Source organism: Sceloporus undulatus, chromosome 6 (assembly GCF_019175285.1).
Source record: "Sceloporus undulatus isolate JIND9_A2432 ecotype Alabama chromosome 6, SceUnd_v1.1, whole genome shotgun sequence".
NCBI lineage: Eukaryota > Metazoa > Chordata > Lepidosauria > Squamata > Phrynosomatidae > Sceloporus > Sceloporus undulatus.
In genome coordinates this window covers 62,974,636-62,987,976 of record NC_056527.1, presented here as the reverse complement: position 1 = coordinate 62,987,976, position 13,341 = coordinate 62,974,636, and the positions used below count along the sequence as shown (strand labels likewise).

General features: G+C 39.4%; 1 protein-coding gene across 6 annotated transcripts in view; it reads left to right on the top strand.

Moving 5' to 3' along the window:
* Nucleotides 1-12,494, top strand: part of ELMO1 (engulfment and cell motility 1) — a 376,239-nt gene extending 363,745 nt beyond the window's left edge. For all 6 annotated transcript variants that reach the window (XM_042475479.1, XM_042475477.1, XM_042475480.1 and 3 more), the window contains 2 exons: nt 5,958-6,035; nt 11,203-12,494. In XM_042475479.1, coding sequence (XP_042331413.1) covers nt 5,958-6,035; nt 11,203-11,403 — 279 coding nt within the window. In that variant the 3' untranslated portion in view covers nt 11,404-12,494. The remainder of the gene's footprint in view (nt 1-5,957; nt 6,036-11,202) is intronic.
* Nucleotides 12,495-13,341: the final 847 nt, after the last annotated feature.

The following is a 13,341-nucleotide window of genomic DNA, read 5'->3' as shown; positions in this document are numbered from 1 at the left end:
GCTGCTTCAGGTCTCTTTGGAGGTATGCTATTTAAATGATGCATGGATCCTAAGAGTCCGGAGGTCGCTCCAAAGCCACATTCCATTCCTAAGCATTGGAGTGCAGCTTTGGTGCAGCTTCCGGATTCTTAGGATGGATGCATCATTTAAACAGCATACCTCCAAAGAGAACTGAAGCAGCTTTAGTTTGGCAGTCTGTAACAGGCCATTGTTACTCCATAAAAGTGCAGTTTGTTATGTTGATTGCCTTCAAGTCTTTTCTGACTCATAGCAACCCTAATGTGAACCTCGTTCAGAGGGAGGTTGCCTTCTCCCTTCTCTGAGGCTGAGACAGTGCGACTTGTCCAAGTTCTCTTGGTGTGTTTTCATGGCCAAATGGGGATTCAGAACCTGGTCACCAGAGTTGTAGTCCAAAACTCAAACCACTACACGATGTTGGCTCTCATCTAGTTAAGGTACAATCATAATTTTATGTACTTAGAAGTTTGATATGAGGGGAAGAACTGCTTACAATTAACTATTTTTGTAACTAGTTAGTTTCATTCTTTGAGGTATATTCCAGTTCTTCATCCAATTGCCTTGTTAGAAGTACAATCTGCCCTCTTTATTCAGGGGATTAGTTCCAGGACTCACTATGGATACTAAATTATATGGATGATCAAGTCCTTTATGTAAAATAGACAGATGTGAGTGTGGAGAATGATGGAGATTCTGTGAAATGATGAGAAGTGCGCTGAGCACTGTGCTTGGATCTCTACCATGGGGAAAATAAAGGAGTGTTTTTTCTAAGGCTACAACTGTCTCTGTAACGTGACAGTGAGACCAGAAATGCATGGACCTGTTTGAGAGCCCTATAAATACCTGAGAGATCTGACAGTTTCTATATTAACATCTGAAATTTCAAAGTACTAAATTCTCCAGAAAGCTTGCATAAGTACAGGACTATGTAGGTGGTCTGGTTTCTATGGTTGCATGAGAAATTCACTCCATTGAGAATTTTATGCATATATACAGTTCTGCACCTTGTGGACTGAATAAATTATTGGATGCAATTTGCAGTCAGAAATCTGTAAATTTCCACACTTGAAATTTTTTATTTAAAAAAAGTTAAGTGACAGACACACTTTTAAGAAATATGCCCAAAACTTCCCTGCATACGTTTCCAAAATATGCACAAATATGTTTTAGTCAGTGGAGATCTGCATCCATTAATGCATCCATTAGGCACATTCCTCCATGTGCCTTAACTCTGCCTAGCAACTGTCTTCATATTTAAACATTGGCAGACCAGAAGTGACAGAATGCTGCTGCCACAAGCAAAGAAAAAACATGGCAGAGTATACTTACTGGTGGTATCATCATCTTTCCATTTGCCAGTATACAACTTTTTTTCCCTTCCAGTGGGATCATTTAGCAATAGATAAACTCTGTGTCAGATGGAAACCGAATGCCTGTCATTTTTTGGATTTTGCTTAAATTAAAAACAGTCCCCCTGTTCATGCCTTTTAAAATAAGACTTGTTTTCCTCTAAAATGTCATATGCAAACAACAAACAAAACAGTAACAAGCCTGCATTGATTCAATGAGCCTTTAAATGAAGGACATTTGGGAGTAAATCTTGACTATACACTGCATTTAGCTCAGCATAGCTCAGTCCATTTGTACAGAAAATGTTTTGGGTCTAGAGCCCTTTTTCAAAAGCTTTTATTTTTCTTTCCTTGTTTTAGGGGAATGTCAATATGACGGCTTCGTGTACTCCCAATTGAGTAGTATGATGCTCATCAAATAACAAAAAAGAAAAAGAATAAACAGGAGATGCCCCTTTCCTTATGAAACCTTTGAGTAATATGACTAGCATTAGAAATTGGATAAATAAGGAGTTTACAAATAGTAGGGGAAATTATGGTACAGGTGCCCTAACAGTGTATCACTTCAGAATACATGTGATGGAGAATGCATCTTTGAGTGCTTCTGAACTTAAACGATCTTCCCTGTAACATAGAAAACATTCATGTAAAAGAAATGGGTATACTAGCTCTCCTTCCTGGGGGTTTAATAAGACAAGTGATGTTATTCTTTTTGTTTGGCTATGTGTGGTAGTAGTTTGAGGGTTACTGTTGCTTAAGGAAATAGCAGACTTTAGATGGTGAAACAGGCTGAGACCACAGCATGGGAGGAAGAGAGTTTAATACTTCTTTTGATGCAAGTCAAGTTTTCTTCTCATTGCAAATAACAGTTACCTAATTTTGAATGGGAAAACGGGGAATACAAAGAGTTACATCTCTCCTCCCCTTCATGCCACAGTCCCCATGCAGTTTGAGTTCCCACATTTATTGGTTTTTTGAAATCATTGTACAGGGCTTCGTAATACACTGCCTTCTCAAATGAGATAGCATTCCGACAGACCCCTCCTTCTCTTCACACGATTCTTCTGAAATGTGTAGATTAGCACTAACCAGGTATAAACTAAACACTGGCACAGATCTTGGAAAATTATTTTCTTGGATAACTGTTCCCAGCATCCCCTAGCCAGCATGGCCACTGTCCGTGCAGGTATTGGGATTCTGGGACTTGTCCTCCACGTAGCTTTCCCAAACTGTGTTTCTTCTGCTGTCACAGTGGTCTCTTGCAGTGAGCACCCTGCAGTTCTGAGCTTACTCCTGAGTATGCAAATAGCCATCCACTTGATTCCATGCATCGTCAGCCTGATTCCAATAACCTTCAGCTGATGATGTAGTCTGCTAGATGGGGGGAGAGAAGCAGGGAAGTAAAATGGGGTAGTATAGAGAAAGAGAGAGAAAGGGGATAATAGAAACAGGCATAGAAAGGTTGTGGGCCTAGCTAGTTTGGGCTAAAACCTTACCTGCCTCCAGTATACAGTCCTTGGCAGATCACCTCTAAGGGAATGCCACCCTAAACAGAATAAAGGCTTTCCAACTCTATTTTAAATGGAAAAGAGGTATATAAATTTAAATAGATAAACCAGCACTGGCTAAAGTACCTGCAATGGAGAAAATACCAACAGAATCAGCCTCTGCAAGAGAAAGTACTGCCAACCTTCTGAATTCCTCACTGGTTACATTCCTACATATAACATTTTTCAGCTGTTTCCACCTCTCCAACAGTGCTTGGGCATTACAATTAATTATGTTTTACAATTATTATTTCTGCTTATGAAGCAAACAGTTTTTCCGTAACAACTTTCCCCTAGGAATACCGAGCAGCTTCAGAAAGTCCATGTATATTATACACGCTTGTTACACAGCGTTGTTGGATAACATGTTAACCAGTTTCTACTGATGTTTGCAATCAAATTGTTTGTCTCTTCCTTTTCTTCTTGTTTTCAAATTCCCCTTAATTGTTTTCAAAGAATGAAATATAATATATGGTTGCCCATTGTTATTGAACTGTTATTGCAAAACATCAAAAACAAAACTTGCCATCACATAATTATCAGGGGTTTTTAATGTATCCTTCCATAATATTCTACTGTTCCATAAAATTCAACTATTAAAATAGAGTCTCAAACTTTTGTGTCCTTTCCACTACTGGTAATCTCTTCAGATACACATACCTCAATTTAGTCACCTGGTTAAAATCAGAACCATTCTAGCTGAAAGGTTAAATAATGCTATCTGATCTTCAATTTTTCTATACAGAACATGTAGATATTTTGCTAATGTTTGGTAGCCTATTATTTCTTGGGTGACTTGTAAAATTTGGATTTTAATTAAAATCTACACACTCCGGCAGTGAGATACAGGGAATACCCTTTCGGCCCTGCCCACAGAAGCCCCACCCCAGAGAAGCCCTACCTCTCACAGTGGATGACATCCCGGGTGGGGATGCCTTTGGTAACCACCAGTGTCTTCCATTCTTTTATTTTGCCAGATGCGCTAATGATTAGGGAAGCACTCTGTAGTGAGATACCATTTCTAAACAATTGTGAATGCAACCATAGATGTATCTGTGATATGATGGTCTAAATACCCTAAAGCTTAGAAGCTAAGCAGGGTCAGCTCTGGTTAGTACTTGGATGGAGACTACCAATGAAAGCTGCATATTATATTTCAGAGGAATGAACTGTCAAAACCACCTCTGAGTATTGCTTTCCTGAGAAAACCCTATGAAATAAGGAAGCCATATATTAATGGCCCTCCTTATGCACGGATTTTTTTTATCCACAGATTCAAGCATCCACGACTTGAAAATATTCCAAAAAAGTATTAATTCCAAACAGCAAAGTTTGATCTTCCATTTTATATCAGGGACACCATTTTGCTGTGCCATTATATTTAATGAGACTTCAGCATCCACGGATTTTGTTATCCACGGGGCCTGGAACCAAACCCCAGCGGATAACAAGGGCCCACTGTATAGATAGGCAACTTGATGGCACATACACAAACACGCCTGGGCTATGTAGTTTATCTAATCACTAGATTATATTAATCTTTGATTTTTAATTTCATCCTGATCACATTACAACAAAAATATTAAGTTATCTTAACCAGAAAAATCCTGCCCTCGAAAGCAATTAGCTTCCATTCTTCTTTTGTTTGCTTTCTAAATACCCCTACCCAAGCCTAAAAGCTTCCCCCCATACACACACACACACAAACACACACACTGCAAGTGTAAAACTGCAGATACACTCACAGCACTGATTTTTACTTGAAAATAAGAGCTGAAGCCTTTATAGATTCCAAAGTCTAATGGGACCATTACTTTAATAGAAAAGGACTAAGAGATGAATTAAAATAAACTACCTTATCTCTGAACAAACAGTGCATTGGAAGAGTTAGAACTTGGAAGTGTAACTTTTTTGGACTTAACTTTCAAAATCCTCCAGTCACAAGGGCCGCTGGCTATGCTGGCTATGAGAGATTCTGGTAGTACAAAAACATAACTTAGCCAAGCAAGAACTATAGTCTGTGCCGATGAGTACTACCAAGTTCTCCTTTGGTGTGTTCTTTGAACAACAAAAACAGCCAAAATTAGACTTCCCTCCTCTGCCACAAATCATAAGACCGTGTCTTTATTCAATTAGATGTGCCACACTGCATCTGTTTCAAAGACTGGGCTTGCCAGAAGTGAAATAAAATTATAAATGAGCCTCCTTCTGTATAAATTAATATTGCAGGGTCAAGTGATACCTTTCAGGTTTGTTAACAGAAACCAGGCTAATCCTTTGATTTACTACACTGCTAAGCCTATGAAGAGTCTTTAGCATGTTAAAGATTTAAACACCTATTGTTGTATATCTGAGAATATCAAAACAAATACAGTAATGCCAAATACTGTCAAAAGGCAATAACTGCAACATATGAAGTACAGTCTGGTCAGCAGAAACCTACAATTTGGTTTAGGAGCTGAAAGACTATTATTTTGCAGCACTTACTGTATTTCTCTGGAAGTTGTGATCGTGGAATGCTGAGACTACAAGTCATTTCACACTTAATGGTAACCCACAATTTATGTGTTAAGTTAAAAAGAACAGCAATAAGTCTTTAGTTCACATTCTCCCATTTCTTCTTTCTTTATCCTGCATGGCCATGAGGAGAGAAATATAAGTACTGTTCTCTGCTTTAATATCCACACAGAAAGCTCTGGTTACTTTAAACTATGATTTGCTGAACAACAGAATAATATATCATGATTTAATGCAGGCTTGTTTGAACAAAGCATATCATAGTTTATCCTTTTCATAATCATAGTTTATCCTTTTCATATTTAATGAACCACAGGAGCTATCTTAAAGCAGGAAGCAGATGCTTATAATCTCTTCTCTTTAGGATTACCGCGAAAGACTGGGACAGAAGAAGGGCTTAAATCCAGTGCATGCTGTTCATTCCTTTAAATATAAACTATGTTATAGCATTCATTGTGAACTGAACTATGATCTTGTTAGTAGTTCCTTACTAATTCTTTTCGTAACTTTCCTTGTCTCTTTTCAGGAAGTCCTTGAGCTAGCTTTCTCTATATTGTTTGACTCAAATGGACAACTAAATTTCATCGCTCCTGACAAACATGAGGTAAAATTTTCTGTGTGTTTAAAAAACTCCTGAAACTTAAGACAGTCTTTCTTCTTATCCTATGGATGAGCTGAATTCCTTTGGTTGGCAAACAGGGAGCTCAGCTAAACTTCTCAGGTATTCTACCAGAATCAACCAGGAAAGGTAAGGCTTACAAGAGATCTCTGAGATGACTGGTTAACTGATACTCAATTGCGATGGTGGGATTGTGCTTTTGTAATGTCTCGCACATTACAACATGGTAATCTGAACCTACATTACCATATATACTCAACTATAAATAGCCTGGAAACCTGCATTAACTTAGCCAGAAGTCAGTGCCAACTTCCATAGGAGTTGAGTTAGCGCCAGTTTGTTAAGACAAGGCAACAGCCTCAAAGATTTACAGTCACTCCTGAACCATCACAGTCAGCCCAAAAAGCTGTGTTAATTTGTTGTGCAATACCTTCAGTTGCTGAATGTTTTTCTTCTTTTTCCATATGAAACATCCTTAATTGAATGATCAGGTAGTCATGATGTACCGGTAGCTATTTTGTCTACATTCATTACTTCCATTACTTACAACTGGATGTTAATCATCAGCAGAAAAGAATGCCTTACTTATTACTAAGGCTTTCACTTATATGTGTTTAATACTTCAATAAGCCTATGATCAATCCCATGGTTATTATAGTAATATAAAATAGAATTATAACTTCTTACCCACTGCAAAATCAGTTCCGAAAAGATAATGAAATTTCTTACATGGCGTTGTTTTTTTAAGAGACTGAGAAAAAAAGAAACTGAGCTACAAGAAATGCTGAATTCAAAGAAAGCACTGCATTGCAAACCTGTGTTGTTTGATGCAATTGAAAAAGATCTGAATGACTGGGTAATAGAATGCAGACAAAATGGTTACTGTTACATCATGACTCGCTTGAGATTTTGGATAAGGGTGCTTCAGGTGGCAAAAGAAAAAATTATTCAGCAGCCAAAGTTATTGAACAATTTAAAGGATCAGCTAGTTGGTATATGCAGTTTATAAACCTATATGGATTGTGCCTTCCATCAGCAAACAAAGATCTCACAGAATCTGTCTAAAAAGCTGGATAAAAAGATCATTTTGTTCCATTAGGTTTATTAGAAAGCAGATAAAAAATTATATCAATATGGCTAACATTGGTCAAATGGAAATCCCAGTGACTTTTGATATACTTGGTAATTAAACTGTGGCAAACGTTGATGAGAAGATCATACTTCTGAAAACAACCAGTGAAAGGCCTATTTCACAATTGTCCTATCATGTCTGAGAGATGGCACAAAGCTGTGCCTAGTGATAATATTCAAAAGGAAGGAGATACCAAGGAATTTAAAACTTCTTGCAGGTGTAACTGTTCATATTTACCTTAAAGGCTGGGTGGATTGTAACTGTGTAATGTGTGGCATAGGTAACCAGGCACAAGGCTAAGAACACACCCATTGCTATTGGAGTGGAATATATTTTGTGTGCATATGTTACTAAGTTCTTCAGCCCATCAGAGAGCTAAAATTACATCCAGGGAGATGAGGTGCAGGGAAATTTGTGCCAGTTATCTGAGACACTTCCCTGTTCTGAAAGTCAGATGTGGCGTCCAGAGGGGAGAGAAATCCCCCAAACAGGTGTAACAGGAAAATCCCCAGGAGCGATTGGAAAAACATCCACTTCATTGCTCTGGTCCAAAGGTTCACTGGTAGGGAAATCCCTAGAACAGGTGTGCCAGGAAAAGTCCCCAACAAACTATAAGAAAACCATTTTTGTCCACAATGCTCCTAGAAGACACTAATCTAAGGTTCATTTCCCTGTAAAGATTTGAGGTCCTGCTAAATGTAATCCTGACTAGATAATGATTTGTCCATAACAATGGACTCATATTCTTAGATCAGCCTCATCTCATGCAACAAGCCCAAATCCAGCCAGGGAATGTGTACAACTGGAGCAGCCCCATGGTGGCCATGACAGCTAAGAACTCCTGAGCCAATCTTGATGGAAGAACTTGGTGTAAATGCTGGAGTCCCCCTGAACTATGAGTTTGTTCAATTCAAATATGACCCTGACCACCTTGGTCATCTCAGGAAGGGGGACTGTTGTTCATAATTTATATCTCCAGAAGTCCTTTCCAGTCCTGAGTACATAACTTTAGAAATAGTTTAAAATCAAGCAATTGCTGGATAAGCTATCCTGTTAGATTGGTGAAATTCTAATACATGCCTCAACCCATTCCCTCTTTCTTCCTCTCCTTCCCCGCAACCACATTCATATAGCAATTCTTCAATCCCCCCTTCCTTTTTAAAACTTGGGCTACACACAGTGAAGCCTAGCTATTTTTAAGCTTAGTACTGTTTTATAGCACACGGTCAGCTAAATTTAAAATCCATCCTTTGGCATGGAATCCAAGCGAATATTTTATATGATAAAACTGCTGCTATGGTTGATTTAATTTTCCACTTGTAAACTAGGACGCAGGCCAATGTGATTGAAATCTTTATTTTTAGACAATACCATTCAAGCACTTTTGTTCACAGTAGCATAAATGGCTTTTAGTAATACATTCAAGTCGTTGACTGAATAGGATTTGACTGTTGTTCATGAAGTCCCCTAGGACTGTTGCTGATTTAAAACACTTACTTAGCCCATGTTTATCCAGAACTGTCAGCTTCAGGGAGGCATAGCAATTTCTATGGTGGTTTTTTTTTTTCAAGAGAGGAAATGTTAAAAGATATTTTACAGCTAAATTCAGCCTCCAGAGTCACTCTTTTTTTAAAAAGTCATGCTACACTGACATAATTCTAATTCATAAGAAGAACAGGGCAATGCAAAATTTCACATATTCCATAACAGATCCAGTGGCATGATATATGAATTTGGACTAGAAATCTGGGCCAAAGCTAACAAAATGAAATTCAACATGGAAAATTGTAAGGTGTACTGCACTTAGGGCGGAAAAGTGAAATGCACAGATATAGGATGGGGGACATATTATAAATGTTATTAATAAAATGGATGTGCATTTACTTTTCTGTCAGGTTCATTAGCAAAGTCTAGACAATCCCCTACACACACATAGATTAAGAAAGACAGATGCACACTTACTCTCTTCCTCTATTCAGGTATTCTCTAAGTAGGTTAAGGGGGGAGTGCAACAGCTCCACCTACTCACCCCTCACTCTCCTCATATGAAGAGCAACTTCATAAAGAGGAGAGAGTCTTCTGTTTGTAGAGATTGTCCACATGACTCTGAACCTTCCGGTAACCTTGTTAAAGAATGCCTGAATAGGGCTACATACTCGTGTATCTCTGTCTAGTTAGGTAGAGATGAATGTGAAAAGGGGTAAAGCTGTGTTAAATTTCAACATGTTTCTTTTTAAACATGAGGATTAATTTTGATGAAAAAAGATATATCTGAAATTGAAGCAAGTTCAAAGGGACTAAAAGTGGCCCGGCATGGTATGGAATTGACTCTTCGCTTAGATATACAGAGCCTTGCAGTAGCACTTCTTGTATGAAATTGAGGTTGAATACATATAAAACCCACAAATGCGAGTTTGCTTTTGTATACTTAATATTTGTGCCACATTAAAATTATTTTGTACTTTCATAGCATTGAGTATCTTGTGTATCAAGCCGTAGCAATGGCAATTAAATCCATGCTAATTCCAGGCTGTAACACAACATGTGAAAAGGGGAAGGGTGTGCATGAATAATTGCAAAGCACCTTAGGTAACTTATGAATTATCAATGTAAAAAACATAGTTACAAATATTCTCACCCTCAGCTAGAAAGGTTGTCTCCACACATTAAGCTACCCCACTGAAAAATGGTCAGTAATTATTTGCATTTGGGGACTTCTTGTGCACCCATGTGCACACACACACACACACATATATAGCACTGAAAGCAGAAACAATTTTTGGCACAAAATTTTTTTTTAACAAAAAGTTACAGAATGAGAGACGTTATAGGAAAAAAGACAAAAACTCTTGCAGTATCACCTAGCAAGGAAAAGAATTGAATTCTTCATTCTTGTGTGCAGGAATACAGTCAGTGGAGATTTGTATCAGATATAAGCATAGTTCACACATCTCACCTCAGCAGATGCACTGGAAGCACACAAGTCACTTGTGCATCATCTCCTCACTTACACCTTTTTCTTTTGAACACTCAAAGAAAAATTTCTGCTGTATAACAACACAATGAAGCTGAAGTAGGGCCCGAACAGAAAGGTCAAAATAAAGCTGCTTCGGGTCACTTTGGAGGTATGCTGTTTAAATTATGCATACATCCTAAGAGGCCGGAAGCCGCTCCAAAGCCATGTTCCAATCCCAAGGACTGGAGCGCAGCTTTGGAGCAGCTTCTGGCCTTTTAAGATGCGTGTGTCATTTAAACAGCATACCTCCATAGTGACCCAAAGCAGCTTTATTTTGGCCTGCCTGTTCGGGCCCATAGGCGGGTTACAGATCGCCCGTTTGGGGCAGCCTGCACCCGCCCCTTTCCCCACTGAATCGGGGCCTCAGCTGCCAGAACAGCAGCCTCCGAGGCCCCGATTCGCTGCTTTCCAGGCCGCGGGGAAGCGGCAAAAGGCCTGGAAAGGGGTGTCCTTGGGGCTTCAAGCCCCAAGGACACCTGGCGACGGCGGGGGGGGGAGGAAAAAGGGGCCACTTGGCCCCTTTTTCCTGTGCGTCGCTGGCACAGCCGTCTAAAGGCTGCGCCAGCGATGCAAACCGCAAGAGGAGCTCCATTTCGGAGCTCCTTTTCATGCCGCGGAAAGGGCGCTCTATGCGCCCTTGCGCAGTGTGACAACGTCACATCTGCGCCGCCTCATTTGTAGGCAGCGCATTCATGATGTCATAATTTTGTACGGACTGGGTCTGTACTAGGGTTAGGGGCGTCAGGAAGTTACGCCCCTTTTTAACCCTAGTACGTCCCCAGGATGTACTTTTATGCCCGTCTGTAACGGGCCATAGTTTCTTTTTTTAAGCTAGCACATTTTATTGAAGCTTTAACTTTCCAAGATGTTTAAGATACACACATTGTAACTGAAGTAACAGGGCATATATGGTGCAGATGGCATGGCTCTACAAACAGATGCCTTTGTAAAAGCCAAACTAATACAGATCTCTCTCCTCCCCTTTGTTCCCCTTACCCTTTTAGTACTGTGTGTGGACTGATGGTCTAAATGCCCTTCTGGGAAAAGATATGATGAGTGAACTCACACGCAATGACTTGGACACTCTGCTCAGTATGGAGATAAAGTTGCGCCTCCTGGACCTGGAGAACATACAGATCCCAGATGCTCCACCACCAATTCCAAAGGAACCAAGCAACTATGACTTTGTATATGACTGTAACTAAAATTGCTCTCCCAGCTGAGACTTACATTTAAACTGGAAGTATTAAAACTGGAGATTTTTTTAAAACAAAAAGAACAAGATATGCACATTGGATTTCATTTCAAGGGGCCTCTAAAACACTTATTTCCCCTTGCTTTCCGTCCTTCTGCCTGGCACCATCTTCCTCATTGGTAATGGGAAAACAACTGCTTTCATTAATTTCTTACCACTGAGCTCCATCATATGAAATCAGTGAGCAAGATCAGCTTAAGCATTGCCCCAATGGAACTTCTTTGTTTTTAAAATGCTGGACTGCACATTCCAAATAGAAGGACAGTGTGGCCAAAATGCATGACCACCAAACCAAATACAGTATTGCAGGTGCTTTAACTGGAAGAAAAGAAGTAAAGAAAGAAAGCTATTGTACATGGAGGGTGGGAAAAGATTCCTCTCTCTTCCCCCCAGTCATTGAGTCGGCTTAAATAGCTGGCCACAATGGAAATGAAAAAATTGTTAACTGTTTTCAGCTTCTACACCGTTCTTGTCATGACCCACCACTACCATGTTCTTCATTAACACCAGCATCTACACACCATTGCCATTTCCTGGTGTGTCCAATGACTGCTTCTTAAGATAATACGTTCACAGGTCTTTGCTGCAAACATTTCTAACCTCCTAATAGACAGGTGTTAATATCTCCCCTAATTGATTTCCACATGTTTAATGACGCCACTTGCTCTTTTACCTCCCTGTTGTATAATTACATATCACTAAAACTAGCAGGAGTGTTTGTCGAAAGTGAGAGTGATAATTGTGTGGAAAGTGGCAGATGTCACTGATTATTGAAAAGAGTTCTGTGTTCAGGTTTATGTCCTTAAAATGTGGAGAGTGTTACTAATTTGCAAGGCATTTGGTTTTGTACAAAACATTTGAATAGTTCTTGCCAAATATATATATTTAATTGAGAATGCAGTACTGTTGTATGTACTCTTTTTTTTTTTCAAATGTCTTTTTAATTTCCATATGATACCTGGAATATTTGCCCTGGCAAAGAAAAATATGCACCTACATTCCCATCACATTTCTGTGGAATAAAGTTGAACTTACTGCTTATTCTTGGAAATACTGTCTTTATTCTTGAGCCCTTGAATATTTTTCAGTTCTTTTGCACTGTTGGGCAATAATTTTGCATTTGTGGTTAAGGCAAACATGGTTCACTGTATATATTTTACCAATACTTTGTTACCAAAAACAAACACATAACTTTTATAAAGTAAGCTATAGTGGTAGCCAATTATGCAGTTGTTGTCTATGGTAGAAAAAACATCACAGTCTTTCAGCTGATGGGTTCCAGCATACTTCCACCCTGTAGCAGGGTCAGACTCCTACATGATTAATTCTGCTATGTCTACCCAGACTATTCCAGAACTTACACTCCTGAAACCCATGGCTAGATAACTGTGCTAGATAACTCGGTCCCCGGCAAGATCAGTAGAAAATTGATCCCTGAGGAGATACAGGGCAGAGCGAAAGAAAATTGAACTGTGCAGGCATGACAATTAGGATGACATACCACCTTAATAGCTATGACAGTTGTACAAATTGATAACAGGAAAGTTTACTCCCCCAGCCCATTCCCAGTTGCTGGTTTGTTCCCAACCTTGAATTGATAGGCTCAAGGAAAACTGTCCAGTGGGGGTTTGCTGCATACAGATTACTCCCTTCAGGGCCACAGAACAGCTGTTAACATTTACAATGGCTCCCTTTCATCCTGGAGAGAAGTGACCAGTGGGGTCCCACAGGGTTCTGTCCTGGGCCCAGTGCTATTCAACATCTTTATCAATGACTTGGAGGACAGAATTGAGGGCATACTTATCAAATTTGCAGATGACACCAAATTAGGAGGAGTAGCTAATACCCCAGAGGACAAGATCAAAATGCAAAATGACCTGAATAGACC